Source organism: Mustela putorius, unplaced genomic scaffold (assembly GCF_011764305.1).
Source record: "Mustela putorius furo isolate JIRA1106 unplaced genomic scaffold, ASM1176430v1.1 tig00003869_pilon_pilon_pilon, whole genome shotgun sequence".
Classification (NCBI taxonomy): Eukaryota; Metazoa; Chordata; class Mammalia; order Carnivora; family Mustelidae; genus Mustela; species Mustela putorius.
The window spans coordinates 1,165,486-1,188,305 of NW_025422021.1; the positions used below are offsets into that span (position 1 = coordinate 1,165,486).

The 22,820-nt window shown below is 37.2% G+C and overlaps 2 protein-coding genes across 6 annotated transcripts in view; one reads left to right on the forward strand and one right to left on the reverse strand.

Annotated features, from left to right (window-relative positions):
* Positions 1-17,267, forward strand: part of CERKL (ceramide kinase like) — a 116,088-nt gene extending 98,821 nt beyond the window's left edge. For 2 of the 3 annotated variants that reach the window (XM_013064805.2, XM_013064806.2), the window contains 9 exons: positions 948-1,090; positions 6,094-6,171; positions 6,972-7,149; positions 7,234-7,293; positions 7,901-7,926; positions 8,022-8,130; positions 10,795-10,891; positions 16,056-16,231; positions 17,021-17,267. In XM_013064805.2, coding sequence (XP_012920259.1) covers positions 948-1,090; positions 6,094-6,171; positions 6,972-7,149; positions 7,234-7,293; positions 7,901-7,926; positions 8,022-8,130; positions 10,795-10,891; positions 16,056-16,231; positions 17,021-17,102 — 949 coding nt within the window. In that variant the 3' untranslated portion in view covers positions 17,103-17,267. The remainder of the gene's footprint in view (positions 1-947; positions 1,091-6,093; positions 6,172-6,971; positions 7,150-7,233; positions 7,294-7,900; positions 7,927-8,021; positions 8,131-10,794; positions 10,892-16,055; positions 16,232-17,020) is intronic. The other variant, XM_004768950.3, reaches the window with a different exon arrangement.
* ITGA4 (integrin subunit alpha 4) overlaps positions 16,302-22,820 on the reverse strand; it is an 80,663-nt gene continuing 74,144 nt past the window's right edge. For 2 of the 3 annotated variants that reach the window (XM_004768948.3, XM_045066709.1), the window contains exons 26-28: positions 20,558-20,656; positions 20,071-20,190; positions 16,302-19,652 (exon numbers count right to left, since the gene is read on the reverse strand). In XM_004768948.3, the coding sequence (XP_004769005.2) occupies positions 19,554-19,652; positions 20,071-20,190; positions 20,558-20,656 (318 nt within the window). In that variant the 3' untranslated portion in view covers positions 16,302-19,553. The remainder of the gene's footprint in view (positions 19,653-20,070; positions 20,191-20,557; positions 20,657-22,820) is intronic. The other variant, XR_200669.3, reaches the window with a different exon arrangement.

Below are 22,820 nucleotides of genomic sequence, written 5' to 3' on the forward strand. Positions count from 1 at the left end.
CTTTCAGTAACACAAGCTCTTCCTCCTTTTGGGTAAATTAATGTGCTTTTGCTACTTAAGATTATTTTACATCTTTTTTTTTTTTTAAGATTTTATTTATTTATTTGACAGAGACCACAAGTAGGCAGAGAGGCAGACAGACAGAGAGAGGAGGAAATAGGCTCCTCACTGAGCAGAGAGCCCAATGCAGGGCTTGATCCCAGGACCCCGGGATCATGACCTGAGCTGAAAGCAGAGGCTTTAACCCACTGAGCCACCCAGGCGCCCCTATTTTACATCTTTTAAATACAAATAATTATTAAACAAATTTCTGAAATTCGATATATTACTTTCATGAATTTCTGCCACCACCACTGCTGTAGTCTACTTACCATGAAATCTTAAAAAATTATTAGCATTACTGACTAGGATCAAAAGGGCAGTAACAGTAATTTTAAAAGTGCCAACTAGTAGTAATGTCCAAAAGATAAAAAAACAGTTCAGGTTTGTAATTACTGTATTTATATACTAATGGTAAATCGCTTCTTAAAGTTTCATATTTCACATGACTTTTACAGCTGTCTTTTCAGAGCTATATTGAAAATTAGCAGTTGGTTAAATGAATTGTACATGACTGCTAACATAAAATGAGAACAATATACTTTTGGATATCAACAGAGCCAAACGCAGATTCAACATGAATTAACATGTTCAAGTGTTTTAATGCCTCTTAACCCACTTAAAAACATTTTGTCTATGGGGTATTGTGTAGGAATCATATTCTCAAAGTAAACTTGACCAGTGCTATGCGAGGGCCTCCTTATTCATTGATATTTACTAAAATGTTGGAAGGTGCATGTGAGTAATCTTGCACTTGAATATATAAGGTTACTCTTCTGAAGTTGAGATTTCATGAATAATTACCAATTAGTGTAAAGTGTTGCATTCTTTAATTTCTTGTTTTCTAGTGTCGTCTGTGTTGGTGGCGATGGATCTGCCAGTGAAGTTGCCCATGCTTTGCTTCTCAGAGCCCAGAAGAATGCTGGGAAGGAAACAGACAGCCTTCTCACCCCTGCCCGAGCACAGCTGCCACTCGGCTTAATACCAGCAGGCAAGCCAGTGACCATGGATTTGCTAATTGGCACCTCTTCTCCTATCTTTCTCTGTTTCACTTCCTATCCTAGACAATGTAACACAGAGTTAAATGGAGACTTTGAATCTGAAAGACCCAAGTTTGGCATTTCCACTAGCAAATGTGAGACGTTGGACAAGTTATTTAATTTCTTTGAGCCTCGTTTTTCTAATCTGTAAAAAAGATACCCATATATATATTCACCTCAGTATAAGGTTATTGTAGTATTAGATGGTGTATGTGGAGGATTTAATACATAGTTAAACAATTGACAAATGGGATAGTTATTAATCTGGCTTCCTCTATAAAGGTCTAGTGATCACACAGCCCCAGGTATGAAATTTCACAAGGCCCCTTTAGTCAAGCTGCTTACAATGTCATATGAGGTAAAATGTTGTTACTCCCATTATCGGAGTATAAAGAGATAACCCGGAGTTGAGAATGCTAGAGAGATTCATTCTCACTGCTGTATTGCCAGCAGCTAAAATAGAACGCGACGCAGTGAACGTTCAATAACATTTATAAAGTGAATGAACATATAGAAGACTTAATAGAGCACATGCCCTTGAATTAGGCCTAAAATGGGCAGGATCTGGCCTGATGAGGATGAGTTATTTTCTTCATTGCAAAAATAATCAATGCCAAAGTGAAATACAAGAGCATGGAGAAATAGAAAACAGGTCATTTGTTGGGTGATGGCGGGATCAGAACTGTCCCAAAGCAGGGTGGCTCCTGGGCTCCACAGGGAGGGGTCTGAATTGTATTTGATAAACAGTAGGGAACTATGGGAGTTTGAGAGCAAGGAACACCCTGCTGGGAGGCTTTCTGGGAGAACTTGTGAGCAGGGGAAGGGAGCAGAAAGCTGTGGGAGCCTGGGAGAACAGCTAGAGTAGCCCCGGCTTCCAGAAGAGAGGAAAGTATCTTTCACAAGGTTATTACATTATGTCAGTCATTCCTTCCAAATTATTTAAACAAACAGTAGTGATGGAAAGTGATTCTTTCTTTTCTTTTCATTTGGAAAACCTCACACAGTATTCTCTCTACAAGAAAAGTAGAAACAATGACCATTTCCTATGAAAATAGGAAATAATGTGACTGGTTAAAAAATTCAACATTCTATCCATTTGATAACCACATTCATTTAGTATGGATTTCAGTATATTTAGTATTGTTCGTAGACAGAGAACAAAAGATACACACATGCTCTTTTAGACTGTGAAGTCTTTTTAAAAAACCAGAAGAATTTAAAAGGAGACACGTATTTGGATATATCCTGGTAATTATAAAGCATATAGAGAAAAACCTTTGATGATCTTTAAGCAGAAGAGAAGAAAATAACCTCAACTGGGAGGGAAAAATAATGTGGCCCAGAGGAGCCAGTAGTCATTTTCACCTTTTCGCATCATTTTAGTGGCTCTGTCTGTAATGGTGGAGTTTTTCAGCATTTCCTTCCAAGCCAAGTGGATGTGCTTAGGTCATTTCCTCTTCAGTAGTATATGCACTCACACTCGAGGTCACTTATTAACTGTTGTGAATCAAAAGTAAACTTGTTACCCTCACAGGTAGGCGTTTGACCTAAAGGGAATAGTTAGCTAGAAAAACTAGTGGTTATGCTTATCTTCTTAATATGCCATTTGAATGCACTTTGCTTAGAAAATACAGCCTGTTGCCAAAATTGTGGTCATGGTATAGGAGTTCCAGCTTATGGATTCCATAAAGAGGGGGAAGTCACGTGCGGGATGTATTAATAGGAAGACCCAATGCCCCATCTGGGCTTTGATAGAGAATGGGAACAAGAGCGGGGCAGGAAGTTTCCAGGCTGCGCACAGAAGACAGACTGCTTTTGAAGCCATTTGCCTCCTGGAGAGAGACACCCAGAGGGAGAGCGTTTAGTAAATTACTCCACTGAGCCAACAGACTAAGCCGCTGAATTATGGTCAGACTCAAATGGATCAGATGTGGGGAAGCCTGTATTTGAACTGCTGGCCATTAGCAATGGTGTTTGTTGCCATGGGAACTGGTGCTAAGGAACTATACAGAGAGATTCCGATTAAACGGGTGGGGGGAGGATAGAGGAAAAAGCCAGAGAGGACATAAAAATAAAAAAGCAATCCAGTTGTTGTAAAACAAGGCTCAATCCACATACTGATGGCAAACCATATATTCCTATAGCGTTCACATAAATAAATTCATGCTTTCCAATTAATTTGAGGAGAATAAAATATTGCCAAGGGACTGTTAATTTCTATGATATTTCAGGCAAAGAACCAAAGTGTAGGTGCAGTTTTCATGAGAATTTTAGATATGCTTGACTAGGAAGTCATTACATCACATTTATCTGTTTGGATGTGGGAGACATTAACGGCCTTATGAATATTCATGGTGTCTGGTTAATTAAGTTAATTGTTCTGCAGAAGTGCTTGCACTTCCAAGGACAATTTTTTTCCTTGTTTCTTTTTGCCTCCATAGTTTCTGCCTGGTACTTCCATCACTCATGCTTTACATGAACTGCTACTTCTGTCCTTACCCTCTTTGTATCTGGCACATTTTAGCAGGTCTGGAGAGGTGGTGGTGAGCAAAATTGCTGGTAGCTGTTAAGAAAAATAACTTTTCAGACTAATTAAAATGTTTACCTTGAGGTAGAACATTTATAGCTTTTGTGAGAATGCTAAAATTACATAGTTGTTATTTATGTGAGCAACATGTTCTCTTGGCATGTAGACGTCTTTTCAGATGGATCACATTTTGTTTTTGGAAATTGTACTCTATTTTAGATTATCCAAACAAAAATACTGAGCAATCTATAGTATTACCATTTTATAAGCACTTTCCTCACAAACTTTCCTTTTTAATTCAGCGTGTAAAAAACTGTTCTTCAGGACTAAGGAATGGGTTAATCAGAGTAGAAGATGACTAAAATAATTTCTGGTCATGCCTCTTTGCAAATTCTACGGATTTAAGAACAAGTTGTCAAGGTGCAAAGCCCGAGACCTAAAAATTTTAAAAAGTGATCTTGAGCAATCTAAGAAGAGTTGTGTTTGGACATGCTTTGCATACTTCAAACTCACAGGGAATAAATGGTCTTTATTTTCTTGGGTCATGATATGTGTCATTCTCTATTGCACATGACAACATGACATTATGTTCTTTAATAGCCCTTCTAGAGGAATGCTTTTATGGTCTATTCCCAATTAACCATGGTAATGGAGGAGATGTGTTTCATGGAGTACTGTAATCCATTGATAATCCTAAATATCTCACGCTAATTATGTGGCCTCCTCCAAAACCTTTATCATAAATCTGATTGGGAACAAAATAGGTTGATTTGTTTCCTTTCTTCCCTCCCACCTATTTCAGATTAATTAGCAATTAGATGACCAGAGGGTAAGCTGTTAGGTGGTCAAAGGATAATTAGAAAGGCTTAGGTAATTGACTCCTGGGTAAAGATCCACTGAGTAACAGGTTTCTGGACCCATTCTTACACCTTAGGATGCCTATGAGTCACCTTGAGAACTTGCTAAAGCATGGACACCTGGGGCCTTACTTCCAGACCTTCTGTTTCCAGTGGTTGGAGGTGGGACCCAGAAATTTGCCTTTTTAACAAGCTCCCAGATGATGTTGATGCTCCTGGTCCCTAGACCATACAATTCTAGATGAGTGCCTCTTCATGTTACTGTTCAGGCACAAAACCTGAGGATCTTATAAAACGCAGACTCTGATTCAGTAGGTCTGGAGTGGGACCCCAGAGTCACCATTTTAATAAACACCCATTTATTGTCCTAAGCACCAGAGTATTGTAGCTGGAAAGTGGGCCATATTCTGAGTAACAAAGATCAGAGTATCATTTGCCCTTTGATAAATCAGTTGGAACAGTTTTATTAATTAGGGTTGAGATGGACTTTTCTTTGAATTGGTATTACTAGAGGTCTGGAAGTCATTAATATTAGATAAGTCCCTTAAAACGATTATTTTAATGACAGCCTTGGTTAAGAATGTCAGAGTGGCCTTAGCTTCTTCAACTTGACAACTCTTGAGCATATCAGTTCAAGTGATATAAAACAAAGAGGTCGTGTATGACCATACAGGAGTGTTCCCAGCTAACAAGTCCAGGGGCTAACCTTCACGCTTTCATAGCTGCTGGCTGTTACTGCCATTTCTTTCTTACAATCTGTAATTCAAGAAAACTTGTAGTCTTGTAATTTTAAATCCTTTTAACCTCCTGGGAATGGCAGGGGCCAGTTGATTTTTTCATCTTCAAAAAAAGGCTTTTACCCCAAGATCCCAGAGATATGAAAATGTTATAGAAGCCTGACTTGAGAGAACTCTTTTCTTCTGCAGGGTGGTGGCAAAATCCATGTGGATCATATATTATCCTAATGATTATGAAAATAAGAAATCTATAATGTCTCAAAACAGACTTTTATAGTGGTAAATACCATGGAAATAAATATTTTCTTCATCGAGGATACCATTTGTTCTATAAGAGGAAAATCCCCTCTTGAATGAAAGCTTATCTCTAAGATTCATTAAAAGTATTTAAAAACTGTCTAGTACTTTACAGTGATTTTAAATTTTTTTCTTCATTACTATTTAGATTTTTATTTATATATTTATGCATTTGTTTCTGCTCTCCAGGGACAGCCTTAATGCTGTTGGTGCTCATTTTGTGATAGAAGTTAGAAGCCCACTCATTGAAGTTGGGGTAGACTTTGACGTAACTAGTACATTTTGGTAGAAAATAGACATTAATTATGGAAAAAGCAGTGATCAAGTAGATACTATAAACTATTTACTAATTTTAAGTTGTTTAAAGGCTAAACAAAAATTTGGCAACTATTTTATGTGAGTCTGTAAATGAACACTTATAAACTTCCATTAATTTTTCATTTGAACATTACGTAGTCATCTCTGTGTAAAGTAAGAACAAGTGCATAAATGAAAACATACACTACATTGATTATACATGTTTTGAATTGATTTAGCAGGCTCTACTAACGTACTCGCACATTCTCTTCATGGAATCCCTCATGTGGTAACTGCAACTTTGCACATTATAATGGGTAAGAATTCTTTCAAAGAAGTTCCTGTTTTATAAGGAAGTTGACTTTCTTATAAGGAAGTTTTTATATTTATATATGACTGTTTTATTTCTGTCAGATGCATCTAAGGAAGGACAAGTTCTTTGTCCCTCAAAGCAGAGACATGTTTTACTGAAAATCAAAAGTCAACTAGGGCGAAGCTTCACCATTTGAACTGCCTCCCTTTTCAGAGCACAGGCACTATAAAGAGTAGAAAATGAAGTTTTACTATAATCTTTTGAGAAAAAAAAATCATGATGGTGGTCAAAATCACAATTTTACAATCAGATTAAGAAAATCCATGCATCCTTTTGAAGTATATCAGATACTGTTGTTGGGCTACACCTAGATGGTAGGGCTGGGATGACGTTATTAAAAGAAAAACACAAAAAGACAATTCACTGCACAGCTACTCTAGAATTGTTATTATTCCAATTAATGGGAGGTCTGTAAACTCAGATAAGTGCAATGCAAAACTACTGTTAAATCTTAGTTTGCCCGTGTACTTTAACTTGACTTCTTTAACCATGTTTTACATGAAATAACAATAAGTTGTAGTATTTACTACTTTGTATTTCTCCCTTGGTACCTGAAAAATTTACAAATGGCAGTTGCAGTAGTTGAAGGTCAGGGGAGATGAAGAGAAAGCAAGGATATTTATCCTGATAGGAAATTGCTTGAGATCTTCTATAAGTAAATAAATAGGTTCTTCTGTGTTTGCCATTTTGACAACTTGCCCTACTCCTCTCACTGCTTGACTAATATCCAACATGATATTCAAGGGCACATACAACCAGTTGATGTCTGCACTTTTAGCACGACTGGCAAGCTTCTTCGCTTTGGGTTCTCCGCCATGTTTGGTTTTGGTGGAAGAACTTTGGCCCTTGCAGAAAAAAATCGATGGATGTCACCCAACCAACGAAGGGATTTTGCGGTCATGAAGACACTGGCAAAACTCAAGTAAGCTTTTTTTTTTTTTCTTAAACCAAAAATTTTGTATCTTAGAGTACATGAGTGTTAATGGCAAATTTTATTGTATTTTAGGCCTGAAGACTGTGAAATATCCTTTTTACCATGTATCAGCTCTCATGATTTACAAGAATGGTAGGTAAAGAGCTCAAAGTACTATAAGCATCTGTATCTTTCTTTAAGGCATGAAATAGTTTGATATACACAATTTTTTAGTCTTGTGATCTTAGGTTGTTTTTCTAAAATATTAGCAAAGAATGTAGAGTAGTGTAATTCTAGACGGCCATGTACTTTTGACTTCTGTCTTCAGAAACAATGATTCCTTCCATCCATCCATCCATCCATCCAATCATTCACTTATTTGTTCAACAGCCTGTTTATTGAATGTTACATACCAGGCACATTGGACACAACAGTAAGCCAGAAAACAAACAAAACCCATGGTTTTTGCCAGGAGAATTTCAGTCTAGTGTGGAACACAAACATTACTCAAAGCCACACAAAGCAAATGTTCTAGTCTTTAAAAGAAAAGCAAAATCATCATTGTGATGGTGGTTATGACACCACCTTTTAATGAATCAGCACAGTATAATGCAGTAATGGAATATACTCACATATTTTTACTTACTTGATCTAATCTAAGAAAATATTTAACAAATTAGTTTCTTGAAGTTTCTCAATAGAATAGATGTTATTTTTTGTGTGATGTGGTTTTTCTTTTCTTTTGTTTTCTTACTTTTAGGAAGGCAGAAGGATCTCCCAAATCTGGTAAGCTTAAAAGTACCTCCTTAAGAACTGAGCCAGACCCTGTTGACATTTTGCTCTGGTGAGGGAAAGTAACCAGTCACTTCCATTGCCTTTAGACAGTAGTGATCAGTGGCAGACCATCCAGGGTCAGTTCTTGAATGTCAGCATTATGGCAATCCCTTGCCTGTGTTCGGTGGCACCTAGAGGCCTGGCACCTACTACCAGGTTAGTAAGCATTTTTATTGAATCACTAATACTTTTCTATAAACCAGGGTTTTTTTTTCTCTTTCTCTCTTTTAGAATACCTTGATAACTTTTGGCTGGCTAGAATATTATCAACAGGTAGTCTCTTTTGGACTGTGATAATAGAAGAGATTCTAAGGGACTTTGCCTCAGAGTAGGCTGAGACCAGCTGTTAAACTGGAAATACTAGATGATCACTGATTCATTTGTATTTCTGAGGCTAAAATATTTCTTGGGTTTTATTAACATATTTTATTATGTCATTTTATGCCTACTTTGCTTTATTTGTGTTTATTTACTGGTCATTGAAAACATTACATTTCTTGTATTTCTTGTGAACGTCTCTACTTTCAAACTGTAGAACAGACATAAATATCTTCAGCATGAATAGCTTGTCTTTGGGTATATTTGATACCTTTGTCAAAGGAAGCTGAATTTCACTTATTTATATTTAGTATGAATAGTGGTACATATGAATCTGCTGCCCACATTTTCTTGAGACATTTTATATATCATTTTATCCACAAAAATATAAACCATCTCTTACACATTCTTTTCAAGCAGCTGTCCATTATTCATCTGAAAATCTTTCTCTCCCACTCCCACAGAGAGCATGGAAGGATCATGAATATTGCATAATATAGTCAAATCTAGATTTTCCCTGGACATAGACTAAAAGAATGACTTCTGTGCTGTGGCAATTTATAACATAATTTCAATGTTCATATTTGTCTTCCCTGCAAAATATTTAACCAGAATGATTAATAGCTAGCAAGAGGGGTTGATTTACAATTTTTTCCTCGGCAGTTGATATGAAGGTGATAGAGAAATATCCAAAGTTAGAGAAAAAGAAAAACTATGCACTTTGATATTAATATCTAGACACCAGCGTCCTCTTTATCTTTAGTAACTGGAAGGGAATTATTTTGAAGCTTGTGTGATTTAGAAATTGTAACTTAATAGTTTCCTGCCTATACCATCAGAAATCCTAGATAGATGTGTACTTGCCTAGTATAGTCTCCCTCGCTAAAAGTGAAACCAGCTAGCTGACTAACGGAGCAATGTTCTACAGGACTGGAGACAATACTTGTCTAATCCTACTTCATCTCTGACTCTCATGTTTGCTTCAGGACCTTCATGAGAGGTGGTCTGCTCTTCTGGGAGTGGATTCATGCCTCTCTCAATGCTGCTCCATATAGTTTTTAACTTGCCTGGAATTCCATTGCTTATTCTCACGAGGCTTAATCAGTATTGATTAAATTTTCAGAGGAGCTAGAGAATCTCTAGTTAGAGATTTCCTTGTGGACTGTAATCGAACACTCCCCCCGCCTTTTTTTTTTTTTTTTTTTTTTGTAAAAACTGTTATACCACGCCTTGGCTGACCAGAGGTATTCAGAGATTTATCTTCAGAATGATTCAGGATCATTGCACAGGAGATTGAACTTCCAACTTTATTCCTCCCCCCAATAAAGTATAACTTAATTCAAAATACCTCATTGAAAATTGCTGATAGAAATTAGTGTTGTTTTCAGTATCCTAAGATTAAATGCATAATATATATAAAACTTAGAATAGTGAAGTTACATAGAGCGTGTTTCAATGACTAAGTATTGAAAAGGAGACATACGAAGTGCTTTTCATGTTTATGAAAAATTAAGCAATTTTTGAAGAATAAAAACACAAGACAGTACTCTGGATGTGTTGGCATGTTAAGAAGAATGAACATTGGACCCTGGCAGCTAAGAGATCTGGTACCAGTGATCATTTTGTTTTTCCTGGTGTGCCTTTGAGCAAATCACTTAAACTTGGGGTCTTCTTTTCCATCTGTATAAACTGAATGAATGACTGGGTAATCTCCAAGGTCCCTTGCAAGCTCTAACCTGAGTTTCCATAAGATTTAAAGAGCTCTTTTTCCTGTTGTTGTTATTCTTGGAATAACTTTATATTTGCCTTGAAATCAAGCTAGAAATCATTTGCACATATTTCTGCAAACTGCCTTCTAAAGCTAGATGCATTTGTGAGTGGCTTTTTTGGCACTAAATCACATCTCTAAATTTGCAGTCTCTTATATTAAACTGAACTGTTATGCAAGATTAAAATGCTCAGTCATTTAACTGCACATGTGTGGCAACATTTGTCCCTTTTATCCATCTGTGGGCCCCTTTGATTTATTTTTCTATGTCACTTCGACCTGCCCATAAGTAAATATTTAAATATCACACTGTAGGTTTTAGAAAGTGTTGAGCAATTTGTTATACCATTTGTATTTATTTGCTGTTTTACCTCTTTTAAAAACACATGATTTCACATTTTGAATCCCTAAGTAAATACACTGGATTTTAAATGATGTCTTGCTAGGTATATAGGATGCATGATCGTTCATTTTCTTAAAAAGCCCCTAATGAACTTACAGAGAAGGAAATCAGTCAGTTAATAAAAAACTAATTCGAAGGGCTGTGCTGTTTAAAAAATAACAACAGCAAGATAAGATTGAAGAATTTTAGGTAAATGTAATGTGACGATGACTAATCTCTCTGGCCTAAAACTTCTAGTAAGCGTGATATTTGTTAGAAGGAATGATAGAGTAATTTCTGTTGCAATCACTTCATAAACTTCTCAGTGTCAAATACAAATATTTAATTCCAGATTAAATAATGGAAGCATGGCTCTTATCGTTGTACGAAACACTTCTCGACCAGAATTTATAAAGCACCTAAAAAGATACGCCAGTGTTAAAAATCAGGTAGAGTAAATTATTTTTATTACTTGTGTGCAAAACTGTTAATCCTGGAAAGAGAGATGCTGCAAGAGTTGACATCAAATCCTGCATCATAAGAAGGCGTTATTCTCTTAATATATTAATCTTTTTTTTCTTTTAGTTGTGGTTCCTCCAAATTTTGAAGAGTACCTATTGTATTAATATAGATTGGTCCTTTTTGAGCTATCCTTTGGAGGATACATACGTGTGTGTGTGTGTGTGTGCCTACAAAGAGAAAGTAGAAAATGTAGTGTTATACTGAAATGTGAAGTAAATTAAAGATAAAATTATGTACTTGGCTGTTCTTCAGAATGAAAAGCAGTGAAGTCTGAGATGTTTAGCCTTCTCAATGTTATGGCAGCAGAGTCTCTGAAGTTATGACCTTTAGATTCTCCTGCCATTTATGTACAGATCAGCCTGCCTTCACTTAATTGAAATAGATTTGCAGACCTATATTTAAAAACACACCACATTTATACAGTCAGTATTCTATTCAGAATGAGAACATGTGGTTGCGTTTTGGGAGACAGATAAAATTGTATTTCCCCTTAAGGGATTTGTTTTAAAGAGAAGCAATAACTATTATAAGCCACATTCTTTTGGCAGAGATTTTGACCCAGTTTTTAGGAAACTGATCCAGAAATATGTGAATTTCTGAAATGATGAGTCTTGAACTACATCGGTATGCTTGTAAAGCCCTGTAGTCTCACTTCCTATAGGTACAGAACTGTACCTGGATGCAGCTGGAGAGAGTATATGGGAGGAGGAGCGTAAGTCCAGTGGTGGCAGTGGCATCTTGCTTATGCAGGTGACCATTGCGAGACTCACACTGTAGTAAACTTTTGTAGGCAGTCCTCATGAAGTTTCAGTTCTCTTCTGCCCCCTACGTTATTTGATCAGTGTTTATTGAGCAAGCAACTGAATGAAGTGTCTAGGAAATTGTATTGTAAAAATTACAGTGCCTCTTTCCTTAAATGCCAATCTCAAAGTACACAGAAGCAGACATAATGTAGGTTGTGAGCCGAAGTAATAACTTCATGTGTGTGTGTTTGGGGAAAGATGGTGACTGACTGCTCAAGGAATGTAGGCCTTTTCAGATGTTACTCATTTTGTTGGCAGTGTTACTATTTTTCTTAATCCACAAGCAGTATATGTTCATTATTATTTTTTCCTAAGTCAGAAAGTAGAAACAGCAAAGCAATATAAAAAGCACTCTGAATTCTGTATTCCAAGTGCTAATCAGGATCACTACCTTGGTATAAACCTCTGAATCTTTCCACATTAAACATATGTGAGAACCTCAATGGGTATTAACCTGAAGGTACTCATCCTGAGAAGCTCTGTATTTATTTTAGGGAGGTACAAAATAACTAGGAAATTCTCTTTTGAGAATTGCCTAAGGGGCAAATGTCTGAGGTAATTTTTTGTAGGCATCCTTTTTTCAACACGAAAATATCCTTGTGAGTTTGAGAGTAATACATGCTTACTATAAAAAGAAAAGCGAAGACAGAGTGAATAGAACTCTCTATAGGAAAACAATTTTTTAAAAAAGTAAGATCATGTTATGCAAGATATATTATAACCTGCTTTCCCCATTTACCAGCCATGTCTTATTTTTGATGCAAAAACTATTGCCTCTGTGTGGGGGGGGTTAGGGGGCTGGAAGAGGCCAGTAGTTAGTCCTAACTCTGATTGACTTAGCTCTTTCCAAAAATTGAAATCCATGCTATTGCTCTGTAATTATTTCTTTAACTCTGAAAATACATATTCATACATAATGGTATGTATGAATAAGTAGATGGATTCCCAAGGTCACTGCTTCCAAGCAATGTTAATTTGATACATTTGGTTTTTTTCTTTTTTTTTAAAGGACATAAATTTACACATAGGTATGTACGTGTAGTCTCTTTTCTTCATGGTGACATTTTCAAAAATGTAAATTTATGTAAATTATGTAATATGATAAAGACCACATAAAGGTAAGTTTATATAAGCAGCAGTCTAGTTAGCAGTAACTGTGTATCCAGAAAGGAAAACACAGTACTTCGGCCTCGGGAAAGCCCCAGTCTAGGTCCGGGAACCATCTTTGCCAGGTTGAACTGAATCTTCACATATATTAACAATCGTAGCATATAATGAAAACCACCATCATCCTGCCTTCCCCATCACTGTGTCAAATAGAAAAATACTACCCTTCCTTTCAACTCTGTCCTATCACCGTGCTCCTTTTCCTCTGTCTTACATTCCCACGTATACTTCGACCATCATTTTTGGTAGGGAGTTTAAGACTCTTAAGTAAGTTAGTGCTTTCCCTGAGAACTTGTTTGCCAACTTCTAGTCCTCTTGTGATACTTTGTCCTGGGGGATCTCATTCCCTACCACCCCCCCCCCCCCGGTTTGAACCATTATCTGAGCTTTGCACAATTAACTAAATTTGCAAATTAGTGTTCTCTTTTCTCTGCTGATCAACAGGATCATGGTGCTTTCCTGTGTGCTGAAGTAGGAAAACTCACAGGCATCTTGAGTCTAGCATGTCCATACCTGACCATATTGTGTTTCCCCTAAAGGTCCTCCTTCCATGTGTTTCTCCAGAGGATGGCATCCTGGAGTTACTCCGGAATCCTCTCCCTCCCGCATTCCTCACAATCAGCCCACCAAGCTCTTCTGTTGGTTTCCCTCCTAAATGTTTCTGAAATTTCTCCTCCACCTTATTTTGAACCTTAATCCCTTATAGTTTATAGCACCCTCTTTCCGACCTTCCTTTGCTCTGGTCTTATCTTCCACAGTTAGTTTTAGAGGGATTTTGCTAAAACACTTTGCTGATGCTCTCGTGCTTAACTCTTCAGTGCCCTGCTCACTCTTGTCAAGATGGCGGCGCATGTCCTCGGCATGGAATACATGGCCCTTTGTATTCTGGCCCTTGCTTATGTCACAGCCTCACCTCTTGCCATTGTATCCCAGCTTTCCTGTGTTTTGGTCATTTTATTAGTGTGTTAGGGCTGCCATGACAAATACCACAGACTCTGTGGAGGCTTAACAGAAATTTTTTTACAGATCTGAAGATTAGAAGTCCAAGATGGTGTTAGCAGGTGTGGTTTCTCCCGAGGCCTCTTGTGGCTTCAAGATGTCTCTCTGCCTTCTGGCTGTGTCTTCACAGGGTCTTTCCTCTGGTTGTGCACATCCCTGGCATCTGTGTGTCCTAGTTTCATCTTTTAGGGACACCCGTCATGGTGGATGAGGGTCTACCCCAAAGCCTCATTTTAGCCACACCTTTAAAAACCTTCTGTCTAATTATGGTTACATTCTAAGGTATGGGGGTGATAAGGTCAACTTACAACTTTGTGGGAGAGGTACAATTCAGTGGGTAACCCCATCTATGTCTTTTTTTTTTTTTTTAATCAAATATCTTCTTTAAAAATAAGTGCCAAAACACCAGTATTACAATCAGTATTACAGTATGCTAAACTTTTTGTAGTTGCTTAATGGTGCGCTATATCCATACTAAGGCAAATGTTTCCTCTCTCTAAAACTTCTTTCTTTCCCCTCCAGGCTAACCCTTGTGTGTTAAGACTCCCATCAGATAGGAAGCTCACGGAACATCCTGAGCTTGCTGCTTCTTGATTCTCTCCTTTAACTCTGTGCTTACACCATCATGGCATTTGTGTGTATCACAGTTTGAACTGTTGGTCTCTTCCTCACATCTTAGACACACCCTCACACGAGACACTGAGCTCTTGGCTCCCTAACCTCCCATCTAATGATGTGGCTTCATAGGTAATGAATTTGCTGGCATGTGTGGAACTTCATTTGGTGAAGGATGCACACGAAAACTGAGGCTTTAAGATAACAGATTTATTGGTGGCGGCCATCCCTCCGTGGCCTCTCTCAGCTTCCAACTGCGCGCCGCAGGCGGACTGCTTTTATCACGTGGCCGCCTCCTCGCTTATAAGGACATCACTCATGTTGGATGAGGGCTCAACCTGATGACTTCATCTTAGCTCAGTCACATCTGCAAAGACCCTCTTCCCAAACACGGGTGACCTTTGCAGGTACTAAGAGTTAAGGCTTCCAGGCATTGTTATCCGGGATGCAGTTTAACTCCTAGTTAGCCAGTTAGCAGTGACTCATTTAACACCCATTATTTTTACAAGTTCACACAGAATGAAGGCTGTCCCCAGGGCTCTGGAGTTAAGATGGCAGTCTAAGGCAGCGACTGCTAAGCAGTTTCACAGAGAGCCCCCGTGCTTCCACAGAGAGCTACTTGGGGCCCGTAATTCTGTACCTGCATTAGAATGGCTGATACCACCCTGTAAATCCAGTATATGCCATGGTAGTAGCCCAGTGCATTATACAGTATAACTGTGAACTGCTGGGCCTTGGTTTCTACTTGGGCAAAATAAGGGTGTGGGGGAAAAATACTAGTTTTCTGGCAACTTGTAGAACTCCATACCTCACCGAGGTTTATACATGTAAGAGAGAAAAACCCATGTAGATCATAGGAATCGACCTCATGCCATTTACCTAAAAAGGGAAATAAGTGAATGGTTATTGTGCACTGCTACTAAACAGGTATTTGGCTATCTTTTCTTTTTTATGAGATACATATTTTTTTCCACTAAAGTTTCCTTAGACAAACAAACTTGAAGATAGCCTGCACCCTTTTAGAGCGGTCAGCAAGCAAACAATTGTCTTGCAAATTGTATCCATCTTGACTGTGGGACTGAGGCGGAAAACCCGCAAAAATCGCATTTGACTGACTTCCTCTTTCTACCTTCCTAAGCTTAGAGCTAGGTTCTTCCTGGTTAAATTCTAAGTGTGAAACTTAGTTTTACATCACCTCAACTAATTGACAAGTTAGTAAATTGGTGGATTATATAAATCTTCTGGGTCAACAGCTGGGTATTAAAAAATCTTTAATTGAAAATGGTATGATTTTGTATACAACCTCAGGCTAGTGATCATAAAACAAGTTTGCTTGATCTCCCAAAGAAATTGGGGAACCCCTGGCACAGAGTTTCAAAGCTATAAAAATATCCTCATGCATGTTGATATTTATGTGCAAGAGAAAGCACAGTGAACTTTTTAATTTGCACGAGCAGTTAGGGATAAAGCCCACACTGTGACTATTATTTGTGTTGGTTTTATTTAGTTCAACTTTCCATTTGTTGAGACTTACACTGTTGGAGAAGTAAGAGTTCGTCAGAGAAACAAAAGTGGATGTGATCCGGAGGAGGTTGACGGACGGCAGGCAGCTGCTTCAGAACACAGTTTCCCTTGGAACATAGATGGTGACTTAGTGGAAGCCGAATCAGAGGTTCTGGTCAAGTAAGTTTCATTATTTACCCCCTTCAATATCTACCAGTAGACACAAAATTAAGTATAATGGAAGCAGCCGTGTTATGACTTTTTCTTTTAATGAGTAAGTCAGGGAAGCATAAAAAGATAGATGTACAATTTTAATAAATAAAGTATAACTTTACATTTATTCACCAGTTGTTACATACAGCCCAAGCATTTTCGTATAGACTCATCACCAAATTTTCTGAGTATATTGGCATTTCAAATGACCATTCTCACTAAACTGTACAGATAATGTCTACAATTTGTTTTGTAACTTTAGCAATATATGTTTTGTAATCTTAAAAGTGGATCGAGAGCTTAACCTTGTGAAAGCTCTCTGCGGAGTGGATGGGTACACATTGAAAGCTCCGGTCTTGATCACTTTGTCTTCAGTGGCGTGCTGCTTTCCGTCCTTTCCCCAGCATTCAGCCTTCTCAACACAGCAACAGTTTGATATACTCTGTAACAGGACAACTGGCATGAAACAAGTTTAGGACCATGCAGACTCATTGCTGGAAAGCATTAGGACTCAAGGGGTGGAAGACCAGGGCAGGAGCAGCACCCTGTAGGCACAATGTCTGGATGTTACAGTAATTACCAGTGTCCATCTATCAGCAACCCCTCTACATTTACAAGATTGAGCTCTGCCATGAATGGAGGTTTGCCTTCCTGTCGTTAGATTGGTATTTGGTATTATGTACCAGACTCAATAGGTATATGTGTGTGAAAAATAACAAGAGGTTGATGGAATAATTACACATCTATTTCTTACAGATTACACCCAAGACTTATCAGTCTTTATGGAGGAAGCATGGAAGAAATGAATGATTCCAAAGTAACATGTAATTGTTTATAAAAGAAATGTACAAACTAGAATTTTAATAGGAAGGAATTGGTCATGCATTAAAGATATAGGGGAAGAATTATTTTTTTAAAGAAATGAAAATTACTATTTTTGTTGCTAAAAATTGGCTTCTAGAGCTTAAGCCATGAAATATAAAGAATTAAATTCTGGGTTTCAGAAAGTATTTATTGGAACTGAAAATAAACATTCATATACTCAAAACATCATGATGATCTGTCAGTAATTCCCAAGTGAAATAATTTGGATGCTTTCACCTTTCAGGATTTGAGTCCATCCTCTATGGGTATAAAATTTCCTACAGCCTGGTTCCTACAGATGGATGCCAGAGATTACCTAAGGATGCCCTGGTGAGATCCTAATCCAGATTTCAAAATGGCTCCAATACCTACGTTATTTGCCAAAGAGATAAACTATTTTAAGTTGTTAGGGAACTGATTTTGTGACTATTCCCTGAAAGCTGAAAGTTGTTGATTTTCTTTAAGTCTTTTCAAATCCATAACAAATTTTGAAGTATGAGAAGTAGCTAACTAGTGAGGAGCTGTTTTCTCTTTGCTTCTGAAAGTCGTGTTATCCAGCAATCCTAGCACACTGGTTTAGCACACTCAATACCCCATATGCTATCATCTCTGGATAGAAAAGAGCCCAATTTAAATTGCCTCAGAGATCATCCTTCACCAATGATTCCAGAAAATCTCCTGAAAGGATTACTTTGCTTTTTATGTAATGAAAAAAGCAGATCATTTGCTTATATAATACCTTTTGAAGCTTAATTAATGACTGCTGGGATATACCATGTTCAGGAGGGTTCATGCTCGCAGATTGGGTTTCACCCATCGAGTGCCTTCAGAAACTCTGCCCTCCTTGTTCTCTGGCCACCAATTACTAATGTGGGCTCATGAACAGAGAACCTGCAGGAATTTCAGCAGCCTGAGAAAGACCGCTGTTGGCAGAGGCTTCAGATAGACAGAAGTCTTTTACTATTTAATTGCTTCCAATAATAAAGACAGATATAGGACAACTCACAGCTATCAGCATCCAGGTCACATGCCTGAATAAATATGAAAAAGGACTGTATTTGCAAGTGAAAAGATACTAAAGATTATTTAAAATCCAGAAGCTTTTTCATAAAAACTATTTCACTTACCACTAAAACAGATCATGGAAATTTTTATGTCACATTTATATTCACTGAATACAAGCTAAAAGTTAAATTTCCAGATTTTGTTTCTCTAATTCCATGCAGACGAGAATGCTCTTACACACCTGATAAAAACACATGTAATACATACATCTGAGGAGAAAGTAATATCTACACAAGTAGGGGCATTTGCTTGATTTGACAGTCACTATTTTACATAGTATCTAATTTATATGAAATACTGGCCTCCAAGCATGGTCTTCGTAGAGTTTGGCTTTTTAAGAGTCATTAATGAGGTACAGTTTTCATATTTGACATATTATCAGTGTATTTATATTTGAAATATAAGCTAAAGTGCAACATTCACAATCTGTTTCAGAGTATAAGTTAGAATTCTTAAGTACTTTTGTTCTTAAGTACTTTTGCTTTTTCATAAAAACTATTTTACTTACCACTAAAACAGTAAGTAAAAAAAATTTTTTTTGTAAGTAAAAAAATTTCACTAAAAATGGATTTTAGACATTACTCCTGGGTACCCTTGATAAAAATGTGTTATATTCTTTTAAGAACTTATGTATATATACAGAGAGAATCCATAACTGTATAAACAGTAATTATCCAGAAGTCATTAAACTCAAACCAGTGTATAAATTCAGTCTGGAATTTGCTCCTCAGGCCCCAAGTGCTCTTACATAGACTGCTGACTAAATGGTTGTTCATCAAAGCCCATCATAAAGGTATTAGAAATAAAGATCTTCAAAGATAAAATCTGCTTTAAAACATTAGTGGTCTTCTTTTATTCATAAGAAAATTGAGGAACAGCTCTTCATTCTTTAAATATATTTAGCTGGATTTTTCCAGTGAGTCCCAAATATCTATTAGAAATGAATCATTGCCTATTCAGTGGAGTTTATTTTACCGAAGCAAGCACACCTGGAAAATTATTTCTTTTAAAGGAATGATATTTCAAGTCCAAGACCTCTCCAAATGAGTTGTTTACTTCCTCAACATGATTTAATTCAGATGCACTTCCATTTCAAGGTATCTTCGAGGGATTACTTACCTTGAATAAACTGAATGCTTTAGTGTTTTTTTCTATCCATTTAGAACTGAGAGATTATTTTCCTCTGGAAGAGTAATCATTGCTTGGGATTTTTCACTTGCATTGAGACCTAGTATGTCACAAGGTCATGAGTAAATGAAGTACATAGGAGAAATCTAAGCAGAATTCTGGGTTTCTTGTAAACACTGTCTTGAATTTCTTTGGTTAACCTGAGTCTATTCTCTCAATTTGAAAGAAGTCTTTAATCATCATTGTTGCTCTTGCTGTTAACGTAGCTCCAGCTGTCTCTTCTGTTTTCTTCTTGGAGGACAGATTTGTACTGTCTTTTAAAGAAGCCAGCCTGTAAACAGTATTGCATAATCACTAGTCTATAGTTGCGAATATATTACACTCATTGGACACCTGAATAGTCACCATCCCAAGTAGTAAAATTCAGATGGGAAATATTGTGTTAAAGAGCACTTTTACTGGACTGCTCGGTGACACATACTCTCCAAAATGGACATTAAGAATAATATGCAATGTTTTCTAAGAGCTTTCTTAAAGAACATCTTTCCAAACTAGGGTCATGGTTGGAATACTGGTACTGAAGTTAGGAGAAACAGGAGATCAGTACTGCATAGTCACTTGGGAATTTAAAACGTTAACATTAAAAGTGCTATAATATTTCATAATTTGGGAGTCACAAAGGGGGCTTCGTTACAAATTAAAAACAGCATTACTGAATAGTTTAACGTGGATAATTATTAAAGGCTTACCTTCCACATAACATATGAAATCAATAAAAGCAAAATAAGTCCAAGGAACAAGCTACTTGAAATAATTGCTATTGTGAAATGACGTTTGGGTCTTTGATGATGTAGTCCTTCAAGCAGAACCTACATAAAGAGCCACCAGTTTAAAAACTTGCTTTTAATTCCCTCTGAATCACCTCCCACCCCTCCCCAACCCATGATTCCCATAGTATTTTGGACAATTCCCATCTCCTCCTCTTGCTGGTTCTAACAACCCTAGGGAACATTGGCACCATTTAGTAGAATTGGCTTGTGCCATGTTTCTTCATCCAGATAATTCTACCAAGTTCACCTCCTGAAAAAGCCATCTGCATTGTTCCCTCCCACCAGCTGTGGAAAATATCAGTATTTCAAGCCCTCCATGATCTAGGCAATCTAGTTTCCTGATTGAAAGCTCCATCAATAGTTTTTCCTTATAATCCTTGGGTTTCAGGTAAAATGGTAATCTTACATGTGCAACAGTCTCATCTTTGTTTAGTTCAATAACTTTTGGATTAGGCTCTGGAAAAGCTGTTGCTCTTATTTCAAACTTGAGGGCCGAAGTCTCATCCTGTTTAATAAAAGAAAGATCACTGTAGCCTGATTCGTGAAGACAGATTAATAATTTCTCATGATCCTTACCTACTCTCTGAGGTTTCTACAATGGATATTCCCCAGTTCATTTCACCATTTGTATTAAATTGCAATGCAACACTTCCTGCGCTTCCAAAGGCATGGCCATTGTATTATTTTTCCGGGCATCATTTTGTTGAAATCCTTTTATTAAACTTAACGAGTTTGGCCACTTGGGTGGTTCAGGTGGTTAAGTGCCTGCCTTTGGCTCAGGTCATGGCCCCAGGGTCCTGGGATCGAGCCCCACATCAGGCTTCCTGCTCAGTGGGGAGTCTGCTTCTCCCTCTGCCCCTCCTGCACTCTCCCTCTTGCCTGCTTTCTCTCTCTCTCTCTCAAAATTTTTAAACATGACTAGTTTGCAGACAACTTGATGCAGATATTTGTAATACTTAATAATTTAAAGATTTGGTAGTTAGCACTATTTTGTTTCCTAGAAATTGAGTCTTTTACCAAATAAGACTTTCTTCACCTAATAAATGTTTCTTCAGATTTATTTTACCTAGGCTTTTATTTTTTTTCCCTGAACAGTGCTGTCATCTTGCTGCTCTGATAAAATACATATAGTTATCTAATACCATAACAGAAAAATCTGGTACAAGTAGTTATAACATTCAAATATAAAATCAGTAGATGAACTCCAAGATATATACTACATAGCCAAGAATCCGGGGGTGGGCTCCACATTCTCTGAGAACATCTTAAAACTGCATGTAAAATTGAGTTTCTCATAACCTCTTAAAATTGCCTGTAAAATTGAGTTTCTCATATATGCATTCATTGCAGTAGAACAGTATTCCTAAAGAGATCTATGACCTTTAAAAGTGAAAACTACTATATAAATGTTGTAGAATTCTAGGGCTGAAAGTAAATTACACACTTTGTTAAAGCAGTGGTTTCCAACAGGGATTGATTCTTTTATCACCTTGAGGACAGGAGTTTCTGGAGACATTTTTGACTGTCAGGACTTGGGAGGTGGTGTGTCAGCATCTAGTTCATAGAGACTAGTAATGCTGTTAAACATCCTACAATACACAGGACTGGACCTGGCACCAAGGAATTATCTGGTCCAAAATGCCAATAGTGCCCAATGTGGAGAAATCCGGACCTCAAGGGTATGAGGCTGCAAACTGCAAAAGTCTTAGTAACTCGTTGCTGGTCTCAGGTTTTAGTTTTTAGCACAACTGTAACTAGAGCAGAAATCTCTTACTTCAGTATCTGGTGGATCTTTTTCTCCCTCCCCTCCTTGACCACTGTGTAGCAATTTTAAACATTCATCTTTAAACAAAATAGAACTACTGTTTTCTTTGGCTTACTATATACCATGCACTAAATGCTTTACAACACCTCTACAAAAATACTTTATCCATATTTATCAGGTAAAGTGAGGAACAGAACTCCAGATAAAATTGGTTTTATCTCTAATTTTTTTCATAAGATTCATTTTATAGAGAGAATATGAGCAGGGGAGGGGCAGAGGGAGAGAGAGAATGCTCAAGTAGACTCCCCCCGAGGACAGAGCTCAACACAGGGCTTGATCTCAAGACCCTGAGATCATGACCTGAGCCTACGCAAAGAGCCTGACAACTAACTGACGGAGCCGTCCGGGTACCCCAAAATCTGCGTACTCATTTCTAGGAAGAAGTTCAAGATGTATTATTTATTCAGCCTTTCAGAGTTTCTGTTCATGTTATCATATGTTTGTGTTTTATTGTTGATAAATTTTGATGTTTTCATTTTATGAAAGCCTTAAGTTTAACTTCTTAAATATTTAGGCATAATTTAATGTAGTTTAGAAGAAAAATCTTAAGATTATATAAAATAGGTGGCCAATTTCTGTGATTTAATCAAAATTTATAATTAGTTGGACATGCTTTCTAAAATAAGCCTCTTAATTATTCCATAGTCTATTTTATAGTCTTAGTTCTCTTTAATTACTTAAGCCATATCACTTAGTGTATGCAGCTGAAACTATACATGGAAACATTTGTAGAGTTCCACTCCAAATTTTACTATTCATACCTTAATTACTAGAATGCCTCTTCACATACCATCCTACATAAATAAGATGATTGTCAGAATCTACAAACTCAAAGTTGTCATTT